We start from the raw sequence: 18,504 nt of genomic DNA, 5'->3' as shown, positions 1-18,504 counted from the left end.
GGAAAACTTTTTATTATTGATTATTAATTAGTTCTTAATTATTCCGAAAGAGCTTTGATGAGGTATTTCTCCTAGTTTTATCCCTTCACTCTAGTTATTTTATTTTTTATCAGGATATAATTGATAACCTTTAATCTTCCAAGATCTACAGTGCCCCAGAAGATCTCAGAATCGTAAGTACCTCTGGTAATCGCCCAGGATTTCTAGTGAAATCCCAAGGATTGGGAAGCCCCTAGGGAACTAGGACCACTCCTTCAATTCCCTCCCCCCCTCCACAGAGAGGTGGTGACCACCTAGGCTCTGTGGAAAACTATAGGAAGAAAAGGAGGAACGGCCACAGTTGGGATGAACATCCCCATAATTTTTGTTTTCCCAATGATTTGTTGAATTTATCATTGCCATACTTTTAGACTCCGCATTTTTTTGGCCAAGTATATCTAGAAATCTATTGAATCCTTGTTGTTCTTATAAATATACCACTTACAGACGAAGATATGCCCAATATTTTAAAGAAAATTTGGGTATTTTTAACTTTTATTGAAAAAGAGAAGGGAAAATAGCGTCAAAGTTGAGTGCTTTTCATTTGTGTTTTCTCGTGCAGTTTTTGACGATCAACCCTTATTGCAACAGTTTTAATATCTTGCAGATCTAGAATCAATGATATATACACAGAAAATAATTATACAGGGTGTTTGCAGAGGAGTGGTCGAAACTTCGGGAGATGATTCAGCAGCTCAAATGCAACAAAAAATATTCTATTCACTATATCCTCAATTCTCAATAATGATTTGAGACTCGGTAATAAGCACATTTATAGGAAATTTAATGCTCTTTCGTTTGGAATAAGCCGATTTGTTGTAGGATAAAGGATAGAAAAGTTACGGCTGTTTTTATGGTGAAAAATGCGAATATCGACGGAAAAGTTAAAAATGCAAATATCTTGGACACTATTAAGATTCGAGCCAAAGTGAATAGAACATTTTTTGTTGCATTTGAGCTGCTGAATCACCTCCCGAAGTTTCGACCACTCCTCCGTATACACCCTGTAGATGAAAATAAATTATGTGCATTTTATTCAGTGTAAAGGACGATTGGAGACAGTAAAGTATATAGGCTCGGATAGATTTGCTTCATTATTCATACTGAAAACAAGACAACAAGATGCTTGCAATAAGAAAACTTATAACATCTCTGATTTAAAAAACAAAAACCAAAAAAAAAAATCAATGAAAAAACTGATAATCTAATAATCTTGATAACAGTGTGTTGGATAAACTTCTTTTCCTAATTACGAACAAAGAAACAGAAATAATTAAAGTAAAGAGGATAAAAACAATTAATGGTTCTTTTTGGCACAACATCGAATATTGCACGTTAGAAACATGACACTGTTTTATTTTATTTTCCAACTGTATCATATAAAATTAACGGGCACAAATTTATTTTTGTTGTCCTCATATATATATATTTATATAACTATTTGTGGCTAGGAAGCTGCTGGTCAATAAGGCCTCCAGACAGCAGCCGCATGATCGGCCGCTCGATGGCTGTCCTCCTGTCTGGGTACAGTGGGCGTCGGCTCACTGTGGTACAACTGGGAGTACAACAATGAAGGTAAAACTGGCGGATGGTAGTGATGACTTCCGCCACTCGGAGGACTGCCGTATTGTGGTTGAAAGCTAGACAGTTCATCCGAGCCGGGCGATTCAGCCGATTCAGATCTGGCCGTGCCTGGGAAGTCGGAATTATAACGTCCTTGATTGGTAGCGCCGCCGCTGCCGGCTGTGCCCAGAAGTTGTTGATCTAATTCTACACTGTCACCTCCTACGCCAACTAAATTTTATAGAAAACACATTAGGGGGACATCCCTGGGAGAATCCACTTAAGATTGTTAGGGGCGATAGAGTGTTCCAAGTCTTCAGGGTGATCCATCTACGTGTTTTAATTTCTGCAAAGTGATTGTGATCTATATAACCCATTATCTTCTAATGCGATTGTAAAGGCGGCTAAATACTTTACTATAACTACAATATATACCGAATAAGCCACAGTAAACGTTGACTCTCTCTCAATTTTTCGAAATATTTTATCAATCCTAATCCTTTTAAGTCGATGATTCTACAAAGGTAGAACCATTACTAATTTTGCTATTGATACAAGAAAAAAAAGTTCAGCATAGATTCACCCAGATGACTTAGACTTCTCTATCTAAAGACCAGTTAATCAGTTTAAGACATTTAATCAATAAAATGATAACAATAGTATAATCTACTTTGTGATTACCTGCAGACGTTGCAGTGGTTGTCTGATTGAAATCCTGACTATGATTTGTGTCAGACGGTGTAAAACCTATAGCAGGTGTTGTAGAATTGAAACCAGAAGCTGTTGGCGTTGCAGCTGCACAACTGCTTAAGGTACCGGCTCCAAGGTAACTACTGTACGGTGTGGTCGCTCCATAGCCCCAATGGTGGCCATTTTGCAGTCCAAATTGACCCATGTCTGTAGTGAGAGAAAATATTTTTATAATCTTTTTTTGAAAATACAAAATTTCCGTAAATAAAAAGAAAATTAAACGTGAAGATGTAATGTGGAAAAGTGGGAAAAACTACGCTGGTAGTGGGGGGTGGCTGTTTGGGTGAAACTCGGAAAACTAATAACAGGTGTTTACTTAATTAAAGGTTTACCTCTTTGAGGTTATATTAAGAGAAGAACATTTGTTTCTGTCTCGGTCACATTAATTTTACAATTCGAATTCAGAGCTCAATTAAACTGGATATAGAAGAGTTTTTTTGTAAAAGATCTGACGTCAACACTCTTACGTCTCTTTCTTATCACAATTTCGATAAAACAATTTTCTTCAAAACATTTTTACGAAAAGTGAAATGTCACTTCCGTTCAACATATTTTCTTTAAATTTTAAATTTCTGTTTTAGTTTTACGTATGTTATGACGCATTAGAGGGAAGATTTATTAATCCTACCTCTCCTAGGGTTCCTTTTATTATTCCGGGAAAAGAGGTAAACCTTTAATTTGAATCCCAATTTCCTGGACAATAACCTCTAAAAACCTTATAAAAATTAATATCCAAAAGACCAAAAAAAATAGAATAAAACTCACTCTGGCAGGATGACATAGCAGGTGGCATACGAAAAGCTAAAGGATCCGGCGCCCTTTGTAAGGGATCTAGAGCGCCGGCAAAATGTCCTGACAAGAAAGGACGTTGACCAAACGCAAAAGCATGAAACTGTTGCTGTTGTCCTGTAAAAATGGAAAACAAAAACAAAAAAAAGGTTAGAAAAATTTAGGAGAAATGTGTATTTCTAAGGAGGAAGGTGGTCTTCCTGGGCAGGGCTAAATTTTTTAGGATGCAAGAAAAAAACTTAAACTGGCCAAATCGGTAATTTTACAAAGTAAAACTAGGAATTAGATAAAATGCCACGCTAAGATGTATGTTGGTTTAGTGGGTTCGATTCCCAATGTATGACTTGGATTTTATTTAATGGTTAATAAAAGAAATTTACAGTAAAGTATGTTAGGCGGTTATAGGCTAGACCCGCAAAGCTAAGATGTATTGCGGTACTAGTCTAGGCCTTGGATTTTATTTAATGGTTAATAAAAGAAATTTATAGTAAAGTATGTTAGGCGGTTATAGGCTAGACCCGCCAAGCTAAGATGTATTGCTGGTTTAGTGGGTTCGATTCCTCAGTCTAGGCATTGAATTTTATTTAATGGTTAATATGGGAAATTTACAGTAAAGTATAGTTAGGCGGTTGTAGACTAGACCCGCAAAGCTAAGATGTATTGCTGGTTTAGTGGGTTCGATTCCTCAGTCTAGGCATTGAATTTTATTTAATGGTTAATATGGGAAATTTACAGTAAAGTATAGTTAGGCGGTTGTAGACTAGACCCGCAAAGCTAAGATGTATTGCTGGTTTAGTGGGTTCGATTCCTCAGTCTAGGCATTGAATTTTATTTAATCGTTAATAAAAGAAATTTATAGTAAAGTATGTTAGGCGGTTATAGGCTAGACCCGCAAAGCTAAGATGTATTGCTGGTTTAGTGGGTTCGATTCCTCAGTCTAGGCATTGAATTTTATTTAATGGTTAATATGGGAAATTTACAGTAAAGTAGAGTTAGGCGGTTGTAGACTAGACCCGCAAAGCTAAGATGTATTGTTGGTTTAGTGGATTCGATTCCCGGTCTATAGGTCTTGTATTTTATTTAATGGTTAATAAAATTTACAGTAAAGTAGGTTTGCTGGTCGTCCCCGTCCACGACATCTAATTGGTAAAGCCCGAGATAAAATGCCACGCTAGCAAATGCTGCAGGTAACATAATATTTTGTGAAGGCCTAATGTTGTCCACGTAAAAATTAATAATATTTAAAAGGGTGTAAAAATAAATCACAATGTCAGCAAACACGAACGTTTGCTTATACTACAGAACTACAGTCCAAATGATCAGGCTGTACGATAACGATTTGAACGATTTGCATGTCGTGAAAGTGTAACGCTTGAAAAACTAGTTTTTTTTTTTTTATGCAGTAAATGCACTTTAGTGCAATACACTGCAGTTCATTTAGGAAGAAGCTGGCATTAAATTGAGAGAGAAAACTGAAAATTTTAGATCATAATTCAGAATAAGCCTTTGTCTATGTTCTCACGACCAACGCTTTTTTACAGGAACTAACTGACTTACAAGTGCCCTGCTAACTTTCGGCGCGTTCGTATGTCGGCATTTCGCAAAGAGATGAGAAAATAGCAGTAAATGAAGAATCATTTGATTGAAGAACTAAAGAGCACAGGAACAGAGTTACAAACATACGGATATTAATGATAGGCGTTAGGATGAACGGTTAGATACTGCACGTAATAGTTATGTTTGAATGTAACATTGTGGTGCTTGAGTTAGCTTATCGACACACGCCTCTGCTTACTGTATAGGGCTATACTTGAGGTTAACCATTTCTATATCATTGATCAACCTGCTTAACGGTTACATGACGATGCCATTGATGATTTACTGGTATTGTTTCGTTAAACTAATGTCATTGGATGAATTACCTTATAGGGTTTGTAGTCTAAATGTTTGGCTGAAAATTTATAGTCATAACACTAAATGCAGATTTTCTCATTATTTTCCATAAATCCTAGTATTTTATTTAGACTATTTCTTAGCCTCAGTTAACGCAGTTGAATTTCCCTAAAGCGCAGAATTCGCACAAAAAATAACACCTGACTTTGCTATAATAAAATGGTACGTTGAAACCAAGAAAGATGGCGCAGTTCTCTCGAAACTCCTCTTAACTTAAAAGTGATAGGTCTACAGAAGTTAAGTTCAAGCACAAGTGAAACCGGGATTGGCGCTTGCCTAATACATAACATAAAAACAGTAAAAGCACTTCCTCTGGATTGAGTTCTCTTTCTACCTGCCATTTCAAATTTATAAATATTATTGGAACCACACAATTTGCTTAATGGAAGGCTTAACCTTAAATAAAGTATCCTCGAAAAATGGTTGAAAGAAAAGTTTTAAGTCTCTACTTAAGAAAATCGTCTGATGAGAAGGGCCTACGTTTAGATTTGGTCGCGATTTTAGCGAAAAAAAAAACCGGGTCCCAACTCTTGTTCAAATTTTGTAAATATACATCGCAAATAAAGTAATCATCACCTATTTTTTCAGGTGGGCCATAACGTCCAACTACCAAATTAGATGTTGTAAACGAGGCGGAAGCAAATACTTTTTTTGTTTCTAATAAACGAAAAGTTCGAAAATCTGGTAGGATTCGAACTGGGGGTCTTAAAACACAATTCAGAAAAAAAAACCAATACAAACTGCTCTCCCCAATGTATGTTGTATGTTCATCAAATATGAAGGCGCCATAATAGCTGAGCGGTTATAGGCTAGACCCGCACAGCTAAGATGTATTGCGGTACTAGTCTATATTCCCAATGGTTTATATGAGAAATTTACAGTAAAGTATAGTTAGCTAATCGCCACGATAGCCGAGCGGTTATAGGCTAGACCCGCACTGCTAAAATGTATTGCGGTACTAGTCTATATTCCCAATGGTTTATATGAGAAATTTACAGTAAAGTATAGTTAGCTAATCGCCACGATAGCCGAGCGGTTATAGGCTAGACCCGCACTGCTAAAATGTATTGCGATACTAGTCTATATTCCCAATGGTTTATATGAGAAATTTACAGTAAAGTATAGTTAGCTAGTCGCCACGATAGCCGAGCGGTTATAGGCTAGACCTGCACAGCTAAGATGTATTGCGGTACTAGTCTATATTCCCAATGGTTTATATGAGAAATTTACAGTAAAGTATAGTTAGCTAATCGCCACGATAGCCGAGCGGTTATAGGCTAGACCCGCACTGCTAAAATGTATTGCGGTACTAGTCTATATTCCCAATGGTTTATATGAGAAATTTACAGTAAAGTATAGTTAGCTAATCGCCACGATAGCCGAGCGGTTATAGGCTAGACCCGCACTGCTAAAATGTATTGCGGTACTAGTCTATATTCCCAATGGTTTATATGAGAAATTTACAGTAAAGTATAGTTAGCTAATCGCCACGATAGCCGAGCGGTTATAGGCTAGACCCGCACAGCTAAGATGTATTGCGGTACTAGTCTATATTCCCAATGGTTTATATGAGAAATTTACAGTAAAGTATAGTTAGCTAATCGCCACGATAGCCGAGCGGTTATAGGCTAGACCCGCACTGCTAAAATGTATTGCGGTACTAGTCTATATTCCCAATGGTTTATATGAGAAATTTACCGTAAAGTATAGTTAGCTAATCGCCACATTAGCTGAGCGGTTATAGGCTAGACCATCACAGCTAAGATGTATTGCGGTACTAGTCTATAATCATTCCAAATGGTTAATAAAAGAAATTTATAGTAAAGTGTAGTTAGCTAATCGCCTCCGTCCACGACACCTAATTTGGTAGTTGGACGTAATGCCAGCCTGTTTTTACAAATATGCATATACACTGCACTCGCATAGTCATCTATGACTTAAATGAATCCTATTTCCAGGAAACTTCATTTAAGCATGGATCATGAGGTAAAATCAGGAAAAACCTTTCCCTAAAGTACTATTATAATATATTTTTTAGTTCCATCACGTTTTTAGTAAAATTTCTGGATTTCAAGAAAATTGAATTAAGAAACATAAAGAAAGTTGTGTGTACTTCCGCAATCCAATTGTATGAATGTTTTAATCGGACCTCAAGATGAATATTTCCCCAGAGGAAATTCAATTTGAATACTTTCCCTCATACAAGGATTAAGAGAAAGCAACATTTCGAGATTTTCCTCAGGCAGAGGAAGTAATCACTTTTCAACTTCCTAAATTCCCTAATTCCAACAAATGACCGACAAGTTTTTTTGGAGGGGAGGGAGGAAAAACCGGACGGAGCTTCTACTGGACCTTGACCTTAGGGGTAGCAGACAATGAAGAAAAGCTTTTACAAGGTTGAAGGCCCTTTTTGTGGTCAATGGGAAAACTAACATGCCCTGAAGTTACCTCTTCAGGATTACGTAACCGCACAGCCCCAAGCTCCCAGGATTAAGGTAAATGGGCTGAGCAGTTTTACTATCTTTCCATGTCACCTCTAATCTCCTTTAGATTATTATCATTTGCAGATAAATTAGACAACTTATGGTAACATAGATTTTCATCGTTTTTTGTCAATTGAATGAGACAGTAATAATTAAATTTTGTGATTCCTCCTTCCTCTCTCGCCATTGTGGTTTTGTTGATTTTTCGTTACACCGGAAACGTTTGTTTTGAGATACCTTTAGAACGGAAAAGAGATTACTAATTTCTCTAACACTACTAATGAGAGATTTTCAATTTGAAATTTTCATTAAATTGAGATGCGGATCAGATACCATAAATCCGGAATAAAAAAACCATTCAGTGAAGAGGCCCTTCCTGTTGGTTAATATTTAAACCAAATTAAATCTAAGCTAAGCTAAATTATAAATTAGATAATGCATTTTTCGTTTTGGGGGTATTTTGACCAAAAGCGCACACCCACAAATCGGTAAAAAAAACCACTTATTTGGGCCCTGGAGATCTCAAAGCGGATACTTCCTGTGAAAAGTCGATATCGAAAATTCGATTCGATCGCTTCCGCTTTCCTTATCATTAGTAAGAGATAGTAAAATTTTTGATTTTGTTTCTATCTTGGTTTAGTGAGTACGTATGCTTGTGAAGTCCAAGTCTGGAAAAATTAATCAAAAAGTTTTGGTCGGAGATACTGAGAAAGGTGTGGCCTCGCCAAAACGTGGTTCGAACCATTATTTGAAAAGTCATATAGTGAATGAATGAATCAATTTGATTAACGATTAAAATTAATTTAATTCGTGGGTTAACATTATAGTTCAATTAAATGCTCAAATTTAATCCTATTTTTTTTTTTACAAAAAATTAATCAATTAAAGTAAAATAAAGTAATTGCCTGTTTTTTCATGCGTGCTTTACGTCCAACTACCAATTAGGTGTCGTGGGCGGAGGCGACTAGCAAACATACTTTACTGTAAATTTCTCATATTAACCATTAAATAAAATCCAAGGCCTAGACCGGGGTAATCGAACCCACTAACCAACAATACATCTTAGCTTTGCGGGTCTAGTCTCTTAACAGCCTAACATACTTTACTATAAATTTCTCATATTAAACATTAAATAAAATCCAAGGCCTAGACCGGGGTAATCGAACCCACTAACCAGCAATACATCTTAGCTTTGCGGGTCTAGCCTACTATAACCGCCTAGCATACTTTACTGTAAATTTCTCATATTAACCATTAAATAAAATCCAAGGCCTAGACCGGGGTAATCGAACCCACTAACCAACAATACATCTTAGCTTTGCGGGTCTAGTCTCTTAACAGCCTAACATACTTTACTATAAATTTCTCATATTAACCATTAAATAAAATCCAAGGCCTAAGACCGGGAATCGAACCCACTAACCAACAATACATCTTAGCTTTGCGGGTCTAGTCTCTTAACCGCTCGGCTACCGTGGCGCCTCAATTAAATTTATGATTAAACTGTATTTTAAATCAGTGCCAATCTCTGGCGGAAGTAATAGGCTTTTTGATTAAATCAACCAACTGGTAGTGAAACGATTTTTCAGTTGATTGCATTCCTCAAAAAGGAGATTTTTTTAATAACAAAAATTCCATATGCTTGTTGCGCATTGTAGATCTGTAATTGTTACTAAAGAAAACCTTTAGAATAGTAGCTAAAGTAAGTCATGAGAGTGTAGCCAATCAGATGTTTTACTTCTATAACAGTTGGGGGGTGAAAACTTGTGACTAAAATCCGGAGCCGAAAGCTCCTAGATAGGTTGTGTTTTTGCTCAATAAAACGTAGTTGCACGAACCCAGCCAGCCCAGTAGTTACTAGTGACCCTAAAATGGCCACTTAGGGTCAATATATTGAATGGTAGAGGGGGAGAAGAGAGAGAAGTTTTGGTGCTGTGGACGAGCGACGGGGGTGGCCGGAGTTAGACCACAGTCGGGCTGGTCATCTGCCATACTTCCCACATGTCCCGTACGCACAGACAGACCGGAGGACTATAACACACTCACTCGCTCGCGGTCCACCCTTTTACTTACACTACTACTAACTCAATCCCGCTGCCTTCCCTTTTCCTTTGAACGTTTCCAGTAAAACCCAAGTTGTTCTGCAAGTTCTCAACCAAGCCGGACTGCCGACTTGTTTACCTTCCAATATGCGCTTAAATTACCTAAAATTACTAAATTTTCTCGCTCAGTTATAAAAGTAAAGTAAAGTAAAGTAATCGCCTAGTTTTTCAGGCGGGGCTTAACGTCCAACTACCCAAATTAGGTGTCGTGGACGGAGGCGACTAGCAAACATACTTTACTGTAAATTTCTTTTTATTAACCATTAAATAAAATCCAAGGCCTAAGACCGGGAATCGAACCCACTAACCAACAATATATATTAGCTTTGCAGGTTTCGCCTCTAACCTCTCGGCTACCGTGGCGCCTTATATAAAAACAAGTTCTTCTAAAAGAATTAGATTAGTTTGTATTAAAAGTGCGGTTCTACCAAAAAAGGAAAGGAACGCAGGCAATCCAAAATGCCCATTGTCCCCCGCCCACCACTCTTCTTATGAGAGACACCATGGCTTCAAGATCAATAGATCGGATCTCTTAGACGGTCTAAGCGTTTCCGGATAGCAGAACAATAAACTAATAAAGGCGCCACGGTAGCCGAGCGGTTAAGAGAGGAGACCTGCAAAGCTACTATGCATTGTGGTACTGGGTTCGATTCCCGGTTTTAAGCCTTGGATTTTATTTAATGGTTAATAAAAGAAATTTACAGTAAAGTATGTTTGCTAATCGCCTCTGTCTACGACACCTAATTGGTAGTTGGACGTTACGCCCTGATTGAAAAAATAGGCGATTACTTTAAACTAATAAAGTAGCAACAGGACACTACGGAGCAACCCGATCGCCACAGTGCACTGAATAAACCTAGAAAGTTCTTGTAAAGATTACTAGATGCCACAATCGCCGGGATGGGAAACATTTAACCTCTCGAAGACGAGGAATCCTAGTTTTTAGAATAAAAACGGGACACACCTCTTACAAAGTGCCGCACAGTCTCATTGGACTCACCACAGCCAACGCAGATTGGCGACTGGGTAAGGCCACATCCAACACAAACACCTGAACCAACTGGCGGCTCCAGGATCTGCTGAAGCCAACCATAGCCATTTTCGACAGGCCAAGAATTTCTTTAGCTCGGGATCGCCACCGTTTCAAGGTGTACCTTCAAAATCCACTGCTCCACCTCTGTTCTACAGCGTCGATAGGATACAGGGATAAAGCGGCTGAGGAGTCATTGTTAGTCCTAAAAGAATACTTTATCCTATTCCAAACTGTGTATACAAGAATTGATTTGGACTCGGAATTTTAATTTTTTTTCATTATCTTAAGGTGCAGTTACAAGAAGAGGGACCAACCTGAAGGAGACCAAAGAGGAAATAGCCACTTTGCATTTCTTTATCCAAGAAAACGGAACTCATTCTCCATTCCTAACCCAATAACATCAAATAAAATTCCCATACAACCAAAACTACCATATTCATTGTATGCTCACCATAAATCTTGTATAACCAAAACAAGAATGGGTACGCTATAACTTTGATTGGTAGAAAGAGCTTGTTGGGGTTACTAAAAACTAAAGAAAAGAAAACAAAAGTCTTCTTAGAAAGATCAAACATTGGGCGGCAGTCGGCCGCTTTCTAGGGCGGGTAATTAAGACACCATGTGCGCTGTTAGTATATATATGGGCTGTAAAAGATGAGGCGCTTGTTATATTATGTAAACATGGAGTGTTTACTAGTAGAGGTCTACTACTACTTCATGTGTTGTTGTCCGGACACTGCTCAAGAGCCACTAGTTGGCTGGGGCCTGCCTCATTAAACTCCTCTTTTATGTGACTAAACCAACTGTACAAGGCGGGATACCAAGATCAACCAATAACAGACCAGTCATGGCACCAGCTAAACTACTAACTAAACAGTAGTAGTAAACACTACTAACCGGAAATACGCCATAGTTTTTTTGTGCTATTCAATGTAACACTAACAAAAAAAACATTGTTATTTTAAATGAAAGTCATTGGTACTTAAAAGTGCCATTTTTTCCCCAGTAAAAGCTATAATTTTCTAATATCTAACGTACCAAAATAATTTCACTTAAATTTTTCCTTTAAGCCAAAATCTGAAACGTATCTTTTCCGTATTTGTGATAAAAAAAATATGTAAAAGTAAAACTAAAGTAAAGTAATCGCCTATTTTTTCAGGTGGGGCTTAACGTCCAACTACCAAATTAGGTGTCATTTCTTTATCGTCTTGTAGTATGACGAAATATCATTTCGGAACGGAAACTGCGTAATGTTAGTGAGTACTAAACTTCTGATTCTGAAATTTTAATCACTTCCTTTTTTTTTTTTTTAGAAATTATAAAAATGAAATAAATAAAGTGTATATAATAATATAAAATTTATTTTAACAAATTATAAAACTTTATGAAGAAATTCTATGGCCAAAAAAGTTGTTATAGTTGTAAAGATAGCGGGAAGGGTCTTAAAGTTTTTAGACTGAGTTGTGCGGTTACCATAGTGAAGTGCGGCTGGTAGAGATTTCCTAAGTGAAGCACAAAGTTTTACACAAGATTTTAAAGCGAAGAGAAGAAGAAGAAGAAGAAGAAGAGTAAATACTTTGAGGAAGAACACTTTTGGGAAGGAAGTAAGAAATAGTGAAGAGAAGATTGTTTCGTAGTGCAATACCACAGGATTTACTTAGAAAGCTTGGCCGTGTCCAGTCCAATCTTAGTGAGATATGCCAGGCTGGCCAAATTAGGAGCATGGTTTAGTGCTGCCCCAGACCATAGCTGAGGAGGGCCGTACTCTTCCCTTCACTGTTTTTAGAGTTTAAATAATCTTGGCCGGGGTTCCTCCCTTCCCTCGGGGACTACCAGAATCCCCTCTCCAGTGGGCAAACAACTTGACTACTACCAGCAAGCGGCCGACCGTTTAAACGGGAAGTATGCCAGGAATGTCTCCATGACATTTCTAGCATACAGGGAAAGAGACCAGACATATATATTTTCGGCGCATGGTAGTTTTCATTTTAGAAATAACCAGAAATTAAACACGCTCTCTTAACTTCTAAATTTGTTTACATTTCTCTTGTCTTTCCAATGATTGCTAGCGTTGTTTGTAACTTTAATGTAAATACCGAAATCTAGTTTGAAGACTCGCACTATTGTGTTTTTCTTATTACACTGCTGAGTAAGCTTCGTTAAATTGTAACAACGTTTATATCGATTTCTTTTCAAGTTCGCTGTAAATCAAAAGAATTCTTAGGAGGCGTAACCAATGGAATTCACTCAATCAGCGAAGTGAAATTCAAACCGTAGCAGTGCCTATTTTAAATGAGCAGCTGTTTTAGGATTTTTTTTTTTTTTTCTAACCTGAAATCTACAGGAAACTTACAAAGCATGTATTGCGACCATGCGCCACAGGAAGCAAATAATAGAACAGTGAAATAATGTTCAACTTTTTCCTAGGCGAGCTTAACTGAAAAAGTGTTGTGAACGGAAGTGGATTGCTAACAACATACTTTACTGAAATTCCTGATATTAACAATTAAAAGTTCAAAACCGGACGTAGAACTACCATAATCGTTGCAGATAAGCGCAGCTTATAATGGGCTTCCAGATAGGTAAGAATAAACTCTTGTCTTATCAATCAAGCAGGCTCTGAATCTTAATTAACCAGAAAACAGGAAGCGATTAACCATTCTAATGCTAACTAGTAAAAAGTAAGTAAAAGTAATCACCTATTTTTTCTCAGGCGGGGCTTAACGTCCAACTACCCAAATTAGGTGTCGTGGACGGAGGCGACTAGCAAACATACTTTACTGTAAATTTCTTTTATTAACCATTAAATAAAATCCAAGGCCTACAGACCAGGGAATCGAACCCACTAAACCAATAACACATCTTAGCATTGCGGGTCTCGCCTCTAACCGCTCGGCTACCGTGGCGCCTGATTCTAATGCTAACAATTCCGGTTAATTCTTCTTTAAAAACATTGAAATGGATTTCTTCATCAGCTGGTCTTCAAGCTTTTTATCTATCAAAGAGATTCATTGCTAGTTTCACTATCATATTCACGAATAGTAAAGAATGTCAATGATGGACAAGATTTCCGTCTAAGGTGATTTTAATGACGAACAAATAGTTTTGTAGGTTTTTTACTTTTTCTACAAACGGAAGAAAAATTTCTTCAGATTACTTTACTAGCGCACTACTTTGGAGACTTAACATTAATAGCAAAAATGGGTAGAGAAGTTTTACTAACTAGTTTTCGATCTAGGCTCTCTTGGTCCATCAACGGTCACTTTAATAGCTTTCGTATAGGTGGCAACTTGAGGCGGTGTCGAACTGACCGTGATTGTCAACGTAAAACTTTTGCCTGCAACAGAAGAATAAAAAAATAAGTGAATTTAGGCTATCAAATATTAGGAGGTTCAAAAATATTTTTTTCTAATGGGGGTGGGATTCCTTAGGGATCAACGCTGTTTAGGTACCATAAATTATCATTTGCCTAATGAGGAGGAGGATTTCAAACATATAATAATGATATGTCCACGTTATGTGGTAGAAAGGAAACGAATGTTTGACGACATATACAGGTATTTTAGATGCACCATTTCGCTACGAAGACATAATATTCTCCAGCAACATCTATGTGCTTAAATCTTTAGCAGAGCTATAGCAAAGAAATATGAATGTATTTAAAAGTTATAGCCGGATTAGAATGAATGGAAGAAAATGATTAGAGAAGGATTACTTGATTTTAATTTCGGTTAAGCTATAAGGATGGCAGGAATATAGAGTACTGATCTATCCATTAGTTGTAAGTTTGTACGTAAATAGTTGTATATAGTAGAGGGATGAATGTGTGAAGCGAATGTATTTATAAGTAAGAATGGAGAGTGGGTGATATTCTAGTGATAAGCAACTAGACGATGCTGGCTGTATGGCGAAAGCCAATGCCAAAAAAAAAGGCAAAAAAAAAAATTATCATTCAATACTGTATAAAGAAAAATGCCGGAAACTGACAATAATGTGGCACTTCCGATAGAATTATTGTTGTCGAAATACTAAACTGAAGCATCAAATTTGAACATTCAACGATTTTGTTTCTTTTTCTCTGCAGATAGACATAAGTACACTCATTTACTTGTAAGAAAACCTTTCTTTGTACTCAAGAGTTCCGGTAAAAACACGATATCTGCATGATTGCCATACTTCCTCTTACGAAAGGAATCTGGCAGTATACTCTTAGTTGTTTCCTATTAATGCTACTTAATGTTTGTAGTTATTGTTTTTTTTTATTTCCTGTTTGTAAAAATTACGTAGCATTTAGTATGTTCAGTTTAAGGAAGATCTACAGTGGATACTCAAAAGACTTTCTTTTTTTTTAATGTAAACACATTCTGCCGTACAGATAGGTGGCTAGGGTTTCCATAATAATTGTTTTGTTATACAATATGAAAATAGTGGCCTAATATGACTAAGAAACAATAGGCGAGCAGTCAAACTGGCCGGGTAAAGGGTAAAGTAGAAGCTGGGTAACCACGAACCAAGAGAACTAACCCACCAACCCAGTAACCACGACTTGGGGCGACCCACCAAACCTACCGCCGCAGCCACAGTGCAGAGACAAGCGGCGACCTCCACTTTGGGTTTTGGCAAAACCTTACTAACACTACCAACACTAACCATTCTAGTAAACTCGTATCTTGTGTATGTAAGTGACGTGCTTCAAGTGTTTAAGTTTGCCTAGGTTTAGCCTAGTATAGCCTGGATAGCTCCTACGGTATACACTATAGATAGTACTATACACAACAGATCTTTCTATACACCCACCCATACACATACATATATAGATCTCAATTTTCCTAACCTTGTTTCTGACACAAGTGGATTTGATAACAGTAGCGTGCCCTACTAGGTTGTGAGGTTAGCGTGCGGCTAGTCTGCGGCACGACATGTACAGACTTGTACCGTCTTCATCATTTCCTGTCTGAACATCCATTCCATCATACTTCAAGAAATAATTACGTAATTTTTACTCCCTAACAGGAAAAAAAAAAAAAATGGATAATTAAAATTTTTAGTCTCTCTCTCTTACTAATAAGATCTTGATTTTCCGAGACGCAATTGTGACAAAATTTTGCGTCATAATTTACTTTTCACCGGAAATACGAGCTTACGTTTGTTAATGCGCAGTCTCTGTAAGTGAAAAGATATTATTCTCTCTTCCGGCGAAATTCCGTTCAAAATCCGGTTTATTGGCAGCACGTCTTTATTGAACGGATGCCATATGCAAATAAACTTTATATAAGATCTGTATTGAACATTATGTCCAATTTTTTGCACTCGTTTCTTAATAAAAATAATCATTTATTTTAATAATAATTTTTCTCGAAGACGCTGCTTAACACTTGGAATTCTAGGTTAGCGAGGAATCGGTCAAATAAAAAACAAACTCGTCTCTTTGCCAACGTTTCGACAAATATATTGTCCTCTTCAGGGCGTGGCTATGCGGGCAAAGAGACGGGTTGTTTTTTATTTGACCGATTCCTCGCTAACCTAGAATTCCAAGTGTAACAATTTACGGTCACGAATCCTATATATTCACGCTGCTTAACTTTAAGAAGTAGAACAAGAAGAAAATAAATTTATTATTCTGGGACTAGTGTCCCCTAAGAATAATTACATGTACACTTGGAGACGCCATTGGTTTGGCCTGCATTTTAGATATTTATATACAAAAAAAATAGGCAAGTATTTACAAAAATAAGAAATAAAATAAATGAAATAAAAGAAAGCAATTAGAATTTCGGAGGAAGCTGGTTAGACAGGAGATAATTGAACAAAAGGGATTTAAAGATGGAAAGATGGTGGGAGCATGGCGGACAGATGAAGGTAATGAGTTCCGAGAGAGAGGTAGCGCGAATTAGGAAGGATTTGTCAAAGGATGAAGTACGGTGTGAGGGAATAAAGAGATCGGAGGATCGAGATCTCGTATTACGGAAATGGATCGAGGATTTGAAACTTGAAGAAAAAGGAATGAAGCCATACTGGCGGCTGTAGACAGGGGGAAAAGCCACTTCAACTCATCGTAGTAGTGGGCGAAATGCGAGCGCCTCTGGGCAATGCTGGAAATAAATCTTATGAAGCAGTTCATGGAGGCGCTTCTTGAGCTTAGCTTCGAGATCACCAGAAAGATCGGCCAATACACTGAGCAACCATAGTGGAAATGAGGGAAAATAAGAGAGGAAACTAGGAGTGGCTGGGACTTAATTGGGGAAAATGGTGTCATGGAACTATTAAACTGCTTTAGGATGTGGACTTTACGGGACAGAGAGGGAAAACTAACAATAATAATAAAATAAAAAGGCTAAGCTCGTACATTTAACCACCATCATTTCACATTCCGGAAGAGTTCTAAAAAAAACAAAATGAATGAATGACACAGGGAACATACGAAGTATGTAGCCACTTAATAAGAGGGTAAAGTGGAGATTTTTATAAGTTGACAAATGTGTATGAAAGTAGAGAAAAAAAAGGGTTAATAGTAGTACTGGGAAGTAGGAGCAGTATCCCAGCATCCCAGCCAGAGAGAGAGCGAGTTTGGAAGTGAGCTGTGACATACAAGGACAGACCGACACTTCACAGAGGACCGGACGGAAGTGGTCTGCCACTGATTAATGAATACAGCCACGCGCGTACAGGTGGTGGGAGTTTTTTTAATTTTTTTTTCTCTCTCTCTCTCACTTTTTATTTTTTATCGCCATCATAGTGGCCATTTAACGGGTAGTTTCAGATCACGCATAACGGGGGCGTTAACTGCAATGATTGTTGCTGCCTCACACCGCCCCTCAATTCGCTCGTCGGCCGATTAAAACGAAAATCATTTTAACATTTGTAATTCTCTATCATTAATCATGTTTTATTTTTTTTATTTAAGCAAATCTATTGTTTCCTTTTTTTGTCATTTCCCTTAAGAGAACCGGATATTTATCAGAGAGCGTGTAAAAGTCTGACGTGAGACAAGGCTACTTATTCTTACTGAAATAATCTACAGTATAAAGTACAAGGAGAGATTAATTCGGCAAGAGTTGTGGATTGAAAGCTGTGATCTCAGTTACCTGCTAGATCTTGTGCAGTTATGTTGTTCTAGCCTGGAGCGGACTGTAGATCGCTGTAAATCCCAGAAAACGTAACTTCCCAGACAATGCTGCTTTGACCAACAGAGCTAATGGGGTGGACTTGTATAGTAATCGCCTATTTTTTCAGGCGGGGCTTAACGTCCAACTACCATTTACTAGGTGTCGTGGACGGAGGCGAATAGTAAAGGGTGGACTTGTATAATGTGAGCCGAAAGCTAAAAGAACTTTAGTTGGGTGGTTTACATTAAAATAGCTGCTAGCTCTTCCCTCCCTGCGTGCGAATCAAATGGACCTCCTAGGTTGATGGCTTAAATTGACACTACAAACATCCCAGACTTATACCCTGTTCCAAAAAAAAAAATAGTCTCTGTTACCTCTTCGTGATCCATCATAGTCACGCAAATGAAAGGAGTTCAGTAGATATCGAATGTTTGATGTTCGTCTAAACCAGTGGTTCCCCAACCTGTGGTCCGCAAGAACTAAAATATGGTCCGCGAAACACTTAACGCTTTTAAAATAATAATATATTTTTTTGAAATACGGCCGCGTGTACGGCGACGGCGCGGTGAGTGGGACGTCGAGCGCCTAAAAACTCCGTCCAGGAGCCGACTAAAAGCAAATGATGATGATGCGTGTCACTCTGAGCAATCTCATCAATCGGATTACTATCCCATCTTGTTAAGAAA

At 37.7% G+C, this 18,504-nt stretch overlaps 1 protein-coding gene across 1 annotated transcript in view; it reads right to left on the bottom strand.

The window, feature by feature from the left end:
- Positions 1-1,355: 1,355 nt before the first annotated feature.
- Positions 1,356-18,504, bottom strand: part of LOC141450741 (runt-related transcription factor 2-like) — a 32,745-nt gene continuing 15,596 nt past the window's right edge. Inside the window, exons 2-5 of the mRNA XM_074121472.1 lie at positions 13,936-14,049; positions 3,118-3,258; positions 2,284-2,499; positions 1,356-1,833 (exon numbers count right to left, since the gene is read on the bottom strand). Coding sequence (XP_073977573.1) covers positions 1,502-1,833; positions 2,284-2,499; positions 3,118-3,258; positions 13,936-14,049 — 803 coding nt within the window. The 3' untranslated portion in view covers positions 1,356-1,501. The remainder of the gene's footprint in view (positions 1,834-2,283; positions 2,500-3,117; positions 3,259-13,935; positions 14,050-18,504) is intronic.

This window comes from Rhodnius prolixus, unplaced genomic scaffold (assembly GCF_049639745.1).
Source record: "Rhodnius prolixus isolate KJV_2025 unplaced genomic scaffold, Rpr scaffold_8, whole genome shotgun sequence".
Taxonomy (NCBI): Eukaryota; Metazoa; Arthropoda; class Insecta; order Hemiptera; family Reduviidae; genus Rhodnius; species Rhodnius prolixus.
The sequence above is the reverse complement of the archived record's forward strand: the minus strand, read 5'-3'. Positions and strand labels throughout refer to the sequence as shown.